Source organism: Sorex araneus, chromosome 10, assembly GCF_027595985.1.
Source record: "Sorex araneus isolate mSorAra2 chromosome 10, mSorAra2.pri, whole genome shotgun sequence".
NCBI lineage: Eukaryota > Metazoa > Chordata > Mammalia > Eulipotyphla > Soricidae > Sorex > Sorex araneus.
Genome location: NC_073311.1, coordinates 5,728,332 through 5,744,776, shown reverse-complemented (window position 1 = coordinate 5,744,776; position 16,445 = coordinate 5,728,332). Strand labels below are relative to the sequence as shown.

The 16,445-nt window shown below is 46.4% G+C and overlaps 1 protein-coding gene across 9 annotated transcripts in view; it reads left to right on the top strand.

The window, feature by feature from the left end:
- Window positions 1–555: 555 nt before the first annotated feature.
- VPS13C (vacuolar protein sorting 13 homolog C) overlaps window positions 556–16,445 on the top strand; it is a 185,107-nt gene continuing 169,217 nt past the window's right edge. For all 9 annotated transcript variants that reach the window (XR_008626968.1, XR_008626967.1, XR_008626965.1 and 6 more), the window contains exons 1-2: window positions 556–729; window positions 13,928–13,971. Coding sequence is in view for 5 of the 9 variants with exons in the window: in XM_055118553.1 (XP_054974528.1) it covers window positions 630–729; window positions 13,928–13,971 (144 nt within the window). In the remaining 4 variants the exon portion in view is untranslated. The remainder of the gene's footprint in view (window positions 730–13,927; window positions 13,972–16,445) is intronic.

Here is a 16,445-nt window from a genome sequence, read left to right as displayed (position 1 = left end):
TCCCACTGGACGCGTTTTGCTGATTTCATGGATGTATTTCAGGGAAAGGTTTCCGTATTCAAAAAGTCAATGGTTTTCCAGCTGGTAGTGGACTTTCACTAAGGTGGCAACTTTTTGCATTGCAAAAGCCAAAGTGATTTGTAATTGAGTGCCAGCCAGGGACAGAGGCGGGGGTGGGGGTGGGGGTAAGAGGAAGTTCTCAACCGGTCGCCACCTTCCAGGCGAGTGAACCGAGCACATGAACTCGGAGAGAAGGAATACAAACGTGCACGAGAAAATAACATCCAGTTTCCATGCAACAAATGCAACCCCCCACCCCCACCGCCCCCAGCAAGGCTCTGGGGTCCACGCGCCTTGGGAGCGCCAGCAGCAGCGAGGAGCTCGCGGCAGGCGCAGTGCAGCACAGACCCGCGGCCACTCTGAGCTCGGCCGGGGCTAGGTCCAGCCGGACTCCGGGCGGCGGCCGCGGCCCTGCCCCTGGCCCTCGACGCGCGCTCGGCGGCGGCGCGCATGCGCACGCCGGTCACGCGCGCGGCCGGGCGAGGCCGCTGTCATTCGCGGTCCGGGTCGCCGCCCTCCGCTGCGCCCGACGGTTCCGCCTCAGCCGCCGCCGCCTCCCGGCCCCCACCATGGTGCTGGAGTCGGTGGTCGCCGACCTGCTCAACCGCTTCCTGGGGGACTATGTGGAGAACCTGAACAAGTCGCAGCTGAAGCTGGGGATCTGGGGCGGTAAGCCCGGAGGCCGGCGCGGAGGATGGGGCTCCTCCCGTCGGTGGGGAGGGGTCTTCCGCGCGGCCCGACTCCGCCTCCGGGGCCGCACGGCCGCGGGGTCCCCTGCGCCCACCCCCTGCGGGCGACAGGTGCGAGACGCCGCTGCGGTGCAGTGGCCCCGCGTTTCGCACGCGCCGGGGCCGCGGGGACGGCCGGCCGGGCCCTCCTCGGGTGGCCGGGGTGGGCAGCACCGCAGGCTCGTCCCGGGGCTGCCCGCAGATGCGACCCCCGGCCCCGGGAGCGCGCGGCGCGCATCCCCCAGCCCGCCCCTCCCCGCAGCGGCTCCAGGGCCCCGCGGGGCGCGGGCAGAGTCGGGGGAGCCCCCGTCACGTTTCGACGGGCCGAGCGCGGACGGGCCGAGTGCCCGGCGGCGGGAGGACGGGCGGGGGGCGCCCTCCCGACCGCTGCCGGCGCGGGGGCTGCGGGCCCGGTGACGGCCCGGCGCTGCGGGGCGGGGCCGTGCGGTCGGAAGGATGCGGTCGAGCAGACCGGCGAGGGAGCACGGGCCCCACGCCAGGCCGCCTGCTTCTCGCTTTTCATGTAAACATGGTTCAGGAAAACAGTGACACCTGGGTTCTGAAACGCGGGCTGTCTTCGTGGGCCATTGCCTGTGCGGGCAGTGGTAGCGTGAGTACTGCCCGCACCGTGCAGGAGGCCGCTGCGTGTGGTTCCCGCCTCTCGGCCGAGTCTCTGCCCTCTGTCCACACAGCCTCTGATGCAAGAGGAGGAGGAGCAAGGAAGGGGACAGGGAAGGAATTCAGTGCCCAGTGCTCTCTGCAGTGATCAGAAAAGTCCTCTCAGCTCGTCGAAGCTGTCCCTTGTAGCAAACCGTTGGGATCTGTAGAAGCACTGGCCTTGCTGAGCAGTGGTCACGGTTCTTGCTTGTGATGGGCAAGCCTTTTACCTTATACCTTACTCATGCCATAATTCTATCACTTGTAAACGGATAGAAAAATTACATCAGATAATTTAGTTTCCTCTGCAGTCCCAAACAACCCTACCCTTTATGTCCGATTTAGGACCTCTTTCCTCAATCCTGGCTGGAAATACAGCTCACTGGACATTTGCATATTTCTTCCTTACCAAATCTTACTTTTTCCATCAGATTAGGGGTTGGACTAGGAATCCGTGAGTGTCTTTCCAGCCAGTACTCTGTGATTCCAGTTATTGGTATTTTTGCTATGAAATTTTGACACATTCTCTGAGGATTTGAAAGTGTTCAAGGCAGTAATGAGAATGCCCTAATTTTGTTTCATCTTACTTTTTTATTATTTGGCTCTCCCAAGTGATGTCTAGGAGTCTGGGGCCCTGTGGTTCTGGGAATACTTGTGCCATACCCTGGAACCATACCCTGGGGTTCTTGGGGACCCCAGGGTCACATTCAGGGACGCATGGATCCAGACAGGCTTGGCCATCTGCAAAGTACAGTGTTGACTCCTGTGCTCTCTCTCTGGCTCAACATGTACTTTTGGATCATTTCTCCCTCCTCCTTTGGGGAAATTCAGGGAGAGACTTTCCTTTGCTTTCATAACATGTTCTTCTTTTGACAAATAATATTCTGCTAATGGCTCCATAAAAGGCCTGAGCAAATAAAGACCATTTCCTTTAGAAGTCAATGATTCCCTCAGTATTTTTCCCGACTCACAACTCTGCATCTTGTTTTTGAGATTATAGTAAAGGAAGCAAGAAATTGTGAGCTTTTATGGCTCGTGTACAGTATAACACTAGTTCCTTTGTGAGACTAGGCAGAACGTGTGAGTTAACTGCTTGTATTAGCTAAAACATTGCAAAAGAGATTTATATTTTTTGAGGGGGTGGGGTATGCTCATGGCATTTTATTTCTGTAGCGTTGAGGCTTGAGGCCTGGGTGCATAGGTGGTGTAGCAGTCAGGGATCTGTATGTACCTAAACCACAGAGCCAGTAACACGGTGAGAATTGGACCCGAAATTACAGTAAATCACCTTTTTTTTTTTTTTTTTTGCTTTTTGGGTCACACCCAGCGATGCACAGGGGTCACTCCTGGCTCTGCACTCAGGAATTACTCCTGGTGCTGGTCAAGGGACCATATGGGATGCTGGGAATCGAACCTGGGTCGGCCGCGTGCAAGGCAAATGCCCTACCCGCTGTGCTATCACTCCAGCCCCAACAGTAAATCACTTTAATGTCACCCTGTCAAGCAAGGAAGAAGGCTGAGGCTGGAGAGGGAAACCAGGGTCATTGGTGTAGAGAAATGGACACTGGTGGTGGGATTGGTATAGGGACAATGCATTACTGAAATTCTATTGTCAACAACTTTGTAATTCACAGTACCTTAATAAAAAAGCTTAATAAAAAAAGAAATGTGGGCTGGAGCCATAGCACAGCGGGTAGGGCATTTGCCTTGCACACAGCCAACCTGGGTTCGATTCCCAGCATCCCATATGGTCCCCTGAGCACCACCAGGGGTAGTTCCTGAGTGCAGAGCCAGGAATAACCCCTATGCATTGCTGGGTGTTACCCAAAAAGAAAAAAAATTTATCTTAAACTCCATTTGATAAGTGTGGGAATATTGATTTCATCCCATCAATTGAGTAGCTCATATTTGTGAAATGTTTGCAAGTTTGTTTTGTTTTTTTTTTTTTTTTGCTTTTTGGGTCACACCTGGCGATACACAGGGGTTACTCCTGGCTCTGCACTCAGGAATTACCCCTGGCCGTGCTCAGGGGACCATATGGGATGCTGGGATTTGAACCCGGGTCAGCCGCGTGCAAGGCAAATGCCCTACCCGCTGTGCTATCTCTCCAGCCCCCTGTTTGCAAGTTTTATAAAGAATTTAAAAAAATTCATAGTCTCTTATTTGAAAAATATTTGCTGTAAAAAACAAAGGTTATGTGCCATTGGACTTGACTTTTTATGTTTTTACATCTGGAGAAAGAAAAATTGAACCAGTTTGGCACAGCAGATCTTGCTGTTCTTGTTCAAATAAGTGGAGAGTGAATCCGGTACCTCACTGTGGTATTGCATCTAAGGCTGAAGTTTCCCACCTGCAATGCCTTTGCCCTTGAGGGGCTCTCTGGAAATTTCTGAAACCTTTTTGGTTGTCACAGTGAGGGGTCAGCTTTGTTACTGACAGTAAGCCGGTGGACCCCAGAAATACTGTTAAACCCTAGAATCAACCAGTCTAAACTGTTGTGAAAATCCTCTTCCAAAGAGAAGAATGAGATTGTTGCTTACATGTATAGGACCCCCTTTTAGGGGTGCAGATAAGTCAGGAGTAAAAAGAACCTAGAAAAAGGAGATGCAGCCCAAAATTTGTAATTTAGGAGAGAAATAGGTCTTAAGGTGTGGCTGCAAGATCGCTTGTGAGAGTGCATTAACCTTACCAGGATGCTACCAGGGAACAGTTTCCAGAATCGCAGTGTTGTGTTCATATGTATTGAAGAGCAGGGTCATAATTTGTGAATTAACAGAGAAGCCCACAAACAAAAGTCGGAGGGAGGATAAGGAGATATTTGGAATGTTGTGTTCCCCAAAGTGAAGGCGACCTCAGTGCCCTGAGGTTGATGGACTGATTAAGGAAGCCGTTGTGGGTGCAGTTGTGGACTTCTCTGTTCTCTTAAAGAAGGTAGATTTTTCAGGGAGGGAACACTGAGTAAGTTTTATTCTGAAAGGCCATTTGAATTTGGGAACCTCTGGTCTAGAATAGGGATGTGTGCTGTGAATTTTGCTTTCAAATTAGAGAAGAAAAAAAAACCTTGTTTCAAAATAGAAGCTTTCAGTGTGTGTGTGTGTGTGTGTGTGTGTGTGTGTGTGTGTGTGTGTGTGTGTGCGTGCCAAGGATTTCCTATGTGTTTTAGAAAGTGACTTAAACAGGACCAGAGCGATAGTACAAGGATCAAGAAGCTTGTCTTGCACACACTGATCTTGGTTCAGTTCCTGGCACCATAGACTGAATATGGTCCCCTGTGTCAGGAATGATCCCTGAGCTCCGAGCCAGAAGTAAGCCATGAGGGTTGGTCCCCAAACAAAACAGAAAAAAGATTGAAAAGATTCCTGCTGTTGTAGGAAACCAAGCTTTGGTGGTTTCTGAGCAGTGGGACCTGGGTCCAGAGGCCCCAAGTAATGTCGGATGCCAGCACCACCCCTGCCTGTGCCCCTGGCAGCCGGCCTGACTGTCCAGGTTGGGCTTGTCCCGAGAGCCTGGGGCCCCAGGGTCACGTGCACTGTGCTGACGTGGGGTTTGCTGGGCCGAGATCTAACTTGGGGCACTCTGAGCTATCTCCTGGACCCAGCGTTTTAGTTTTTAAGCCTCATTTTTCTTATCTGTACAATGGAGAAGTAATGCTGCGTTTATGAGATGGATTATAGAAAAGTCCATTGTAATTATAGTTGTTACACTTTTTGCCATACTGATAGTAATAGTGATGATAAACCTGAGTGAAGGCCAAGGGTTTAATTTGTTTTCACGTTTCTTTCTGAAACTGGGGTTTACAGCTCTAATGGTGAGAAGATTTTATGTAAAGATAAAACCGCACCTCTTAGCCTTTCTTTCTTAAAAGTTTCTCAAAAGGAAAAGAAACGCCTAGTTCATTCAAATGTATGCTTATGGATCACACTTAGTGTGAAATCAGATTTTCACAGTTTCAGAAAAGTGCTCTGTGTATGTGTGTGTGTGTGTGTGTCTGTGTGTATTTGTGTGTGTATGTGTGTGTGTGTGTGTATACTCTGTGGATAAGAAATTTTCCCTGGGGCGGGACTGGAGTGATAGCACAGCGGGTAGGGCGTTTGCCTTGCACGCGGCCGACCCGGGTTCAAATTCCAGCATCCCATATGGTCCCCTGAGCACCGCCAGGGGTGGTTCCTGAGTGCAGAGCCAGGAGTAAACCCTGTGCATCACCAGGTGTGACCCAAAAAGCCAAAAAAAAAAAAAAAAAGAAAAGAAAAAAGAAATTTTCCCTGGGGTTGGGTTTTATCTAGCACAGATTGGTTTCAGGAGGTAGACTGCACAGTCCACAGTGGTCTGAGCGGGCCTCGGAAGTAATTGTGTGTTTTTCTTTTTGGTCTGTAAGCAATGCTTAAGGAGCCCCAGTGAGGCCAAAGCCAGTGGTTGGGCCTGAGGGTGCGATGCCGCTCAGCCCTCTGGTGCTGGGTATGTCCAGGCCACGCAGTGGGGCTTGGGGGCCTCCTGGGCTGTGATGCCAGGGTCCACAGTCAGCCTCATGCTGCACCTTACCCCTGCTTTATCTCTCCAGCCTCTGGGATACCGTTGTCGTAAGAGTAACGTGTATTTGAAAATCCATGCCGGAGTTTGGTTCAGGTAGTATTGTTGAGTGTGGAGCTTTTGTGCAGGTGGAAAGTCTGCAGGAAAGTTCTGCCTTCAGAATCCAGCCATTCCCCACTCTGCTTAGCGGGCGGGCCTAGAGAGAGGCTGTAGTGCGCTGGCTGCAGGGGCGGCGCCCCAGGCCAGGAATGAGAGCCAGCTGGAGAGCCCACAGTCTTCTCAGCTTTGCACACAGGTCCCAGCCTGCGCTGATTCCAGGCTGTCCCTCACCCACACCTGATGCTTCTGCAGTAGCTGCCAGCTGACACTGAGCAGCTCGGAGGGAACCCGGCGTGGAATTCCATCCCCATCACTGCCTGCTTATGTGGCCTCTGGAAATCCAGTGATGCCTAGGATTGTGTACTTGACCACACCCAGTGATGCTCAGGGCTTACTCCTGGCTCTGTGCTCACAGATCACTCCTGGAAGGGCTCAGGGGACCATATGTGGTGCCAGGGATCAAAGTTGGATCAGCCACATGTAAGGCAAGCACCACCCAGTTGCACTACCACTCCAGCTCCACTCGTCCCCTGTATTTTCAGTCAGTAAGTGAGAGGAGTAGATAAGCCATCTCTTCTGACTGTGGATCTTTGCGATTTGAAGGCTGGTGCAGTGAGACCTCCCTTTTGGCGAGAAGCCATAGCTGGATAATGATTTTCTTGTCTTGATCGAAGTGAGCAGAGTGAGTCAGCTGTGAAGATACAGCAGGATAAACAAAGTTCCATCATCACGCTGATATTAGTGCACCCAAATCCAGTATGTCAGTACATTGTCTTCACGGTAGCCATCGAATGTGAGAAGATGCAGATGTCTTTGCTTCTTTTTCACCTTCCCATAAAGTAGTATGGCATCCAGGTATTTTAAACTAGTAGAAGAATTTTGATGTTGTTGTTCTTTCCTCCAGCCCATGCTTAGTGTACTGAAGACTGTATTTCTCATGGGGTTTGCCCTAAAGCAATGCAATAGAGACCCCCCAAAAATCCAGCATTATAATATTTATTACTGTTATATTTAGACTCAGTTACTGTTAATGAGAGCAGTGCTTAACATTCAAACCTAATGTGCTTTACCACTTGTTTAAACACCAACCTCAGGTTAAAAAAAAAAACCAAACCCCTTTGCTAAACATAGAACCAGAGGTTAGTGTGTTCGGAGTTCATCTGCTTATGACTTGGCCCCTGTGTCATTCTTTAATGAGGTCCCTGAAGTGTGCTTGAACGAAAGCAAGTTCCGAGGCAGTGTGGCAGCTCTTCATTTTCCCTGCCAAGATTTGTATTTCAATAGGGAAATGGAAAAAGTAAGAGTCAGTAGTTTCCCTCTCACTTTCCAGAGCAGAGTCACGGCAGACTCCTGTTGGAGCAGCCTGGGGGAGGGGTGGGATTGAGCGGTGTGGAGAAGTTCAGTTGAATGTGTCAGCGCAGTTTCTTCAGTCTTCTCTATGGAAACAGTCATTGTTCAAAGCATTTCAAGCTTGCTTTAAAAAAAGCCTACTCAGTCATGATTCAAAGCCTACTGCCTTGGAAAATGAATGTCTCAATAGACTCAAATTGTATTTTTGTCAGGGATCCATAAAGGGAGTTTTAAATGAAAAAATGAGTACATAGCACAATAGGTTCTTTTTCCTCACTGTTCATAATTGATAACATGAGTTTTATGGATTAGGACATGGCCACTGTGTTTGTCGGTTAGCTTTATGATTTCTAATCACAGTTTTGGACGATTCTCTGATTTATGTTAAGAGCATCATTGTCCAACAAGGCTGGAGACAAGCATTCTATTTTGGCTCTGCTACACATTCATTATATGGCTTTGATTTAGCCACTTAACCTCTTCCACGTTCAGTTTCTTCACTTAAAAAGTAAGAGGGGATTGCTTTAAAAATCTCCAGGGTCCTAAAGAGTTGTAAATTATAACTTGTGATTTTCTGCCTTTTTAGGAGGAATGTAAGTTTTCTTTTCTTTCTCTTCCTTCCTTCCTTCCTTCCTTCCTTCCTTCCTTCCTTCCTTCCTTCCTTCCTTCCTTCCTTCCTTCCTTCCTTCCTTCCTTCCTTCCTTTCTTCCTTCCTTCCTTCCTTCCTTCCTTCCTTCCTTCCTTCCTTCCTTCCTTCCTTCCTTCCTTCCTTCCTTCCTTTTTTCCCTTCTTTCTTCTTTTTTTAAATGAACCAACCTTGAATTTCTCACTAAAGTTCTGTTTTTTTCACCAAACTTCTGTTTTTTTGCCCTTTTTCCCCGAACCCTGCGGCTCTTGCTCCTGCTGTTCTCCGAATGTGAGCATCCACTGGATTTACTCTCCTGGTTATGACTTTTCAAGTTGTATTTGAAAAAACTTGAGGTTTTGTTTTTGGATTTCTTTAACCTTTTGTCTGTGAGCACCAAAGACAGGATTGTACAGGCTCCTCCTGCTGTCTCCAGAAGCCTCTATAAGCATTGGCTTACAGGACTGTTTTCTTCCAGGTGAGGCTGAAAGGGCTTCCCGGGAAAAATCCTCAGCATTTTCTGCTGGGGAACAGGAAGATCTTCTGAACACAGCCTTGGGAACCAGAGGCTTGGAGCCCTGGCGTCAGGGCCTTACAGGTGGATGTGGGCCCGCAGGTCAGCCCCTTCGCCTTCTGACCTCAGCTCCTGTCTGTTGGACCTGCCATGCAGGTTCTGGGTTCTGGGGGCCACTATGATAGACCGCCCCCACTGCTGCTCTAGCTGAAGGAGCAGCGGGGGTGACTGGGGCTGTGCCCAACCGTGGGTGATCAGGGCTCCGACTTGGGGCCTAGTGAGTCATTGCCCTGGCCTGAACCCTTGGTTACTTTTGCTTAACAAACATACCCTTCCTCTGGATGGCCTTGGGTATTCAACTATGCAGAGATCTGAGTGTTGTGGGTACTGGGGAACCAGGTAGTTCTGGACCTCACATGCAAGGCATGTGTGCTGCCACTTGACAAGTGTCCACCACGAGGCCACGTCCCAGTGCCTGCAGGCATGTTTAAGATGCTTCTGAGTTAACCATGTCAACATTGCCGAGGCAGTGGGGAGCTGAGGACATCAGAGCCTCGTGTTGAACGTGGTGGAGTGCTACAGGAATTTTTTCTTTTTGCAGGTTGCTGACATCATATTTATTTTGTATGCCACCAAGGTTTTAAACAAACATTTTTGGGTTTAGATAGAATTGTTCTATATTCTGCCAGTATGCTGTTCTTTACTCAGAAGTATGCTAACTTGGTTGTAAACTGTTATGTAGCAACCAGTTCTTTTCTTTCTTATTTTTGTTAAAGATGACTCCAGCGCTCTTTATCTTAGTGTCATTCACAAAATTGGATTTTTTAATTATTATTATTTTTTCTAGTCCATCGCCTTAACCATTCAGCCACGACTACTTAAGGATTGGAGCGATAGTGGATAGGGTGTTTGCCTTGCATGCGGCCGACCCAGGTTCAATTCCTCTGCCCCTCTCGGAGAGCTCGGCAAGATACCGAGAGTATCCCGCCCTCATGGCAGAGCCTGGAAGCTACCTGTGGTGTATTTGATATGCCAAAAACAGTAGCAACAAGTCGCACAATGGAGACGTTACTGGTGCCCGCTCAAGCAAATCAATGAACAATGACACAATAGTGCTACAGTGCTATTATTTTTTATTTTTTAATTGAATCACCGTGAGATACAGTTATAAAGCTTTTTTATAATTTATTTTTTAATTGGTGAGTCACAGTGAGGGTACAGTTACAGATTCATACATTTTCGTGCTTGTTTTCCCATACAGTTATAAAGCTTTTGTGATTGAGTTTCAGTTATTCAATGATCGAAACGCCCATCCCTCCACCTGTGTACACAGAATGGATTTCTTTTTATTTCTATTTTCTGGTTCATCAGCAGAGATTACTAGATACATTTGATCCATGATTTACCCTTTTAAGTTACCATTTTTAAGAAGCATTATTATTGATCCCTGCTTCTGAGCCTTTCCCACAGGGCCCCTTCTGACCTATTTTCTTCTCCCGGCTCCCTTGGTTTCCTGGTTGGTCCCCCATTCTCATGCCTGCGCCCCTCCTCCCCTTATGCAGTTTTTTACCTGTGGGTACCTTGGAGTATTCACCTACAGTCAGGGTTTGTGGCTGAGAAAGGCTGGTCACGTGGTTGCCATAGTGTCAGGGCTTCTGGCTTGACGCATAGTTAATGCCTTCACCGTCACAGGCACCACTACAGGGCTGACACTCCTAGGTCCCCTTCAAGGTGGGCTTTGAAATTTTATGTGTGACTCTTGCCCAGGTGTTCTGGTCCAAAGACTTTCTAGCTTATTACAGAAAATCCTAAGGGGTCCAGAATTGGAACCTCATGGACCACACTCATTGCCCCCTTCTTTTAAAAAATTATTTATTTATTTATTTAAATTTTTATTAGTGAATCACCGTGAGGTACAGTTACAAACTTATGAACTCTCATGTTTGCATTTTGTTTACATCCCTCCACCAGTGCCCATTCTCCTCCACCAATGTTCCCAGTATCCCTCCCACCACTGGACCCCAACACCCACCACCCCACCTTGCCTCTGCAGCAGGACATTCCCTTTTGTGTCCCTACGCCCGTTAGTCCCTCACAGAAGACACTCACTTCTTAGAATGTCTTTAACTGTCTATCATTTTGGCTTCCTTGAACATTTGGGGTTGGAGAAACATCTGGCTTAGTGCCTCCTTGCTGGCAGAGATAAGCATCCCAACTTGGTTAGTCACCCTTCTCCGCCTCCTTTGTTTTCTCAGAGATTAAATGCAAATATTTACCCTCAGCATTTTCAGGCACTTTCCATGGCTTCCTCATGCTCTTGACCCAGGTTTTCTGACATACTCGTAAAGTTGTTTAAATGTATATGTAATTATTACTATTCTGAAACAGTAAAGAAAAAGTTTAATTTTTCTCTCAACTTTAAGTTAAATATAAAATGGTTGATTTGTTTGTTTGTTTGGTTTTGGGCCACACCCAGCAGTACTCAGGGCTTACTCTGGCTCTGTGCTCTCTTGGCTTTGCTGGATCACTCCTGGTGGGATTGGGGATCATTGTAGGGTTCTGGGGATCGAACCTTTGTAAGCTGCATGCCAGGCAAATACTCTACCTGCTGGACTATCACTCTGGGTCCCCAGATGATTGACTTTTTAATGTAGTGGTTTGGTTTAGTCTTTATAAGTTATTTTTATTTAATTTAATATCTGGCTTTCAGAGAATAGAAAATGAAACTCTTGCACATGTATCTGGCAGAAAAACATGAGCTTAATGGAAGTATGCTTCTTACCTCTCGGAAACACAGCTCCCAGAAGAGAGCGATGCAGAGTCTCGCACGGCAGAGCCTGGCAAGCTACCTGTAACATAATTGATATGCCTAAAACAGTAACAATAATAGGCCTCATTCCCCTGAACACGACAGGGACGAATGAAGGCCTTACTGGTGCCTGCTTGAACAAATCAATGAGCAGTGGGACGACAGTGATACAGTGATACAGTGATATTTTTTACCTCAGTGTCTTAGTGAGATAAGACATTTGTTGGCCGAATGAATGAGTGGATGCACTTTTGCCCTGCTATTAATCTGAACTATGCTTCTCTTCCTTCCTTTTTCTTTGTATTAGTGCTAGTGGCTCCTCCTTTAGTGCAAATAATTTATATATGCTATCATTCCTCTTTCCTTTTTTTAATTTACTGTGTGTTAGATAGCATTCACACTTTTCAGAGAGGAAGTAGACATCTGTTTGCTAGATCCAGTAAAAGAAATGATCTGTTTTTAATGTGTCTGTAGGTAAACTCAATATTAGATAAGAGGGAATTCATGTAAAACATACTAAGGTCTGTTATGTTATGTAAAACATACATACTAAAACATACTGGGCCTTCTCCACCTAGACCCCCTATTTTCCAGTAGCTTGGCAGCCACACCCACAAACTGCCCCTGGTGCCGTGTCATACCACCAATGGCCAACATCCAGAGACTGTAAGACCAAGCTCCCGGAAGCACGTGGCCGTAAAGCAGCCGTGCGACATCTAATAGCCTGATTTTCCCTCTTGGAGAGCCTGACAAGCTACCAAGAGTCTATTGCCCGCACGGGAGAGCCTTGCAAGCTCCCCATGGTGTATTCATATCCCAAATACAGTAAAAGATACATACATACGTACCTCTCAGAGAGCCCCGCAAGCTACCGAGAGTGTCCTGCCCGCACAGCAGAGCCTGGCAAGCTACCTGTGGCATATTCGATATACTAAAAACAGTAAAGATAGGTCTCATTCCCCTGACCCTGAAAAAGTCTCCAATCGTTGGGAAAGACGAGTAAGGAGAGGCTGCTAAAATCTCAGGGCTGAGTAGAGACATTACTGGTGCCCTCTCGAGTAAATTGACGAACAATGGGAGGACAGTGATGACAGTGACAGTGATACAGTGATACTAAGGTCATATTTGACTTTAGAACGTCTTTCTTATTTCACTTTTTTTTTGCAGTTTGTGTTACTACTGTATTGTTGTTTTTGGGTGGGGGTTCCACCCTCTAATGCTCTACCTCAGGCAGTGAGCCTGGGGGTTGCTCCCAGCAGTGTGCAGAGAGATCATTTGCTGGCAGGGGTAGAATCCAGGCATGCAAAGCACGAGCTCAGAACCTTGAACTGTCTCTGCCCCATGTGGTAATTTAACATAGGGGTAATACCCGATTGACATGAAAACTAGAAAATGCTGGAGACCATGAATAAAAATGCCCTTCCCTAATCCTGTCTCCTGTGATCATCCCTCTTATCTCTTTGTTCCATCCAGTCTTTCTAAGTATATGTAACTCTGTTAACCACATTGGCATTTGTCATATATTTCACCTCTTCAATCCCACTGGTTAAAGAGTAAGAGTTCACCACAGTACAAATGGTTTTACATCAGGATGCTATATTTTTGTGCAGCATATGTTAGTCTTGTTAGTGCCTTAGCCATTGTTTAGTCAAAAGTGCGTATCTGATGTGGACCCCTTGTTAGTTGGCACTGGGCATCAGCATGCCCATATCACTGATCAAATAACACGAACTGCTGAGACACTTTGCTTGTCTCTGGATGAGCCTTTTTGCCTGTTGGACTCTGGATTCTTCTAGTATGCACTAGTGTCTGTGCCGGTCTCTGTGGGCCTGAATGGTGTTCCCAGGGGTAATTAATTTTATAATGTAATTTAAATTTGAACTTACTATTTTTATGTTTGGTTCCTGGGATAGAAGCCACCAGAACCTACACCTGCAGGGCGAGCACTGTTCTCCTCATCTGCATCCTGCCCTCCAGCCCCCAAGGGGTAATTTTAACAGAGTTAAGTTCAGGGAAAAATGTTTAATGTTCATATAACTCATATATCTTTTTAAGAATTTTATTCATTAGTTCACTCATTTAGTTTCATTTACCCAGGTAGTGCGGAGGGCTCACTCCTGGCTCTTGCTCAGGGACCACTCCTTTTAGAACATGGGTCTGCAAATGTTAAATTGTATCATAGGAAAGAGACGAGGACCCTCCCTTAGGGTATCTGAGAGTCTGGCTCCGGGTCATAGGCAGTGCTGGGGCTGGAACCCCGCTAGGCTGTATGCAAAACGAGCGCCCAGACTGTCTCTAATGCCTGGTAGCAGAGTAGCCCCTGGGATACCCACACCTGGTGTACTCAGGGCTTCTGGCTCTGTGCTGAGAGGTCGTTTTGGACAGGACCGGCGGAACTAATAATTCTTGTCTGTATATTCATAACTTGTGCCGGAAGCAGCTTAATTTCTTGAAGCTCACAACTGGCTTCTTAGTACTTAGAATTTAGCACTATAATGTATACTTGTTATTATACTAGTTTTCATATTAATTTTATGTTTTGCCTCTTTTTTAAAAAGGAAATGTGGCTTTAGATAATCTGCAGATAAAAGAAAATGCTCTGGTAAGTTGTTTTTTTATTTTTAATTGTGCTGATAGTTCAATTACCCTGTTAGCTTTTAGGATCCTGGAATACTAAACAATCTGGTACAGGTACCAAATAATATGATTAAGTAACTCAGAGACATACTACTTGCTTAACTCTTTTTAGTTAAATTTTTTTTTGCTTTTTGGGTCACACCTGGCGATGCACAGGGGTTACTCCTGGCTCTGCACTCAGGAATTACCCCTGGCGGTGCTCAGGGGACCATATGGGATGCTGGGATTTGAACCCGGGTCAGCCGCGTGCAAGGCAAACGCCCTACCCGCTGTGCTATCTCTCCAGCCCCAACTCTTTTCAGTTAAAAAAAAAAAAAAAAAGGTCAGTGGTTGAAATACACCACAAGTGTGTGTGGAGAGAGGGTAGGTAAGATAGAGAACAGATCAGTATGACAATAAAGTTGGAAAAGATCATGCCATACAGGAACTGAGGGTTAAATGTAGGTAAAAGGTGTCTGTATTGCAAACCTCAGTGCCTAAAAGGGGAGGGAGAGAAAGGGGAGAAGGGGAGGGAGAGAGGGATAGGGGAGTTAGCCATAGAGAAAGGCTGGAGGTGGGGTGGGGTGTGGTGATGGGAGGGAAACTGGGGACACTGGTGCCAGGAAATGTACACTGGTAGAGGGATGGATGTTGGAACACCGTATGACTGAAACTTAATCATGAACAACTTTGTAAGGGTCAGTCTCACAGTGATTCAATAAAAAAAATATTTAAAAAATAAATAAAGGGGCTGAAGTGATAGCACAGTGGGTAGGGCGTCTGCCTTGCACGCAGCCCACCCAGGTTCGATTTCCAGCATCCCATATGGTCCCCCGAGCACTGCCCGGAGTAGTAACTCCTGAGTACAGATCCAGGAGTAACACCTGAGCATCGCTGGGTGTGACACAAAAAGCAAAAAATAAAAAAAAAAAATAAAATAAAAGAATTATATAATTAATTAGAGAACATTAGAATATTGTTCACTGAATTAAGCACTTGATTAAGCTGGACATATTTAAAAACTTATATATTAAAAATAAAAAATTGTGATTAAAGATTTAGAATTTATTTTCTTGATGGTTAAAATGTATTACTTAGCACTGTAGCACTGTAGCAAGCACTGTTGTCCTATTGTTTATCTATTTGCTTGAGCGGGCACCAGTAACGTCTCCATTGTGAGAGAGTGAAAATTTTTTTTGATCTAATTCAAAAAATTAGCTTTGTTAAGTTCTGTTAAGCTTTGTAGTAAACATTTGTCTTGATGAAATAATTTTCTGAAGAATTATCTTCTTATATATTTCAAATACATTAGAACTTGATATAGTAGTTTATCATAGTAGTTTTGGAATTGCATTGATAGTTAACTATATGGAGGCAAAATAGATTTTTTGGACTCTAGAAATAATTTTCTGTCCTTTGTTTTTAAGATAGAAACAAAATATTTCCTTCCTCTCATAATTTTATTAGACCTCTATCCAGACAGTTGGGCTTAATTTGACTTAAGTCATCTAAGAATGATTTTAGGAGCCATTGGAGAGATAGTGCATGGAGAAGGCATTTATCCTGCGTTCGGCCAACAGGGGTCAGTCCTGGTACCCCTTATGATCTGAGTCCCATCAGGAATGATCCCTGAGCACAAAGCCAAGAGTAAGTAAGCTTTGAATGCCACTGGGCATAGGACAAAATTGAACAACAAGGAGTGAGTTTATTCTTTAATAGTTGGGGATCTCATTAACACCTACAGTGTGTTTGATTAATCTCTTTGGAGGCCCGGTGGATTTCCCGGTGATAGGTTGTGTGCCTTATGCCTGGATGCTTCATGCCTAGACTCAGGGGAGCAGATTTTGAGTCCTGAAGATTTTGAGGATCTTTGTCAGAGGTCTAGTTACACTGCAAACAGACTGGCTTTGTGCAAAGTGCATGGGTCTTGCAGTCTCACCCGGGCTTTCTCAGCTGGGGTCACGCTCTCAGAAATGAATAGTTTAGTCTATAGCTGACATCATAGAAGAGTTCATGATTTAACTCTTGATAACTGGGAAGATAAACCTGAGTTTATCTTTCCAAACTCTGCCAGGGTAGAGCTATTCTCTTTATCCCTGAGGATGCCTCTTGTTTTGTCTAAATAAAGCCTTTTAACTAAAGCTGATAATTAGTATTTTCTTAATTCCTGTTTTCCCGGACTGCTTGGGTAAGCAGATGGTAGAGTAAATTAATTACGTTAAATGATTGTTACCTAAAATTCTGTATATTAGTTGCCAGATTTAATTTTGGGGTGGGGGTGGAGAGGTGGGGTGTGGGCCTCACCTTGCTGTGCTCAGGGTTTGCTCCTGGCTGTGTATTTAGGGAGCACTGCTGGTGGTGCTCAGGGGCCCCTTTGCAGTGCGGGGGCTCCAACCTGGTGGGCTGCTGGCAAGGCAAGCACCTTCCCTCGTGCTGTCTCTGGCTCCTGGCTGCCAGATT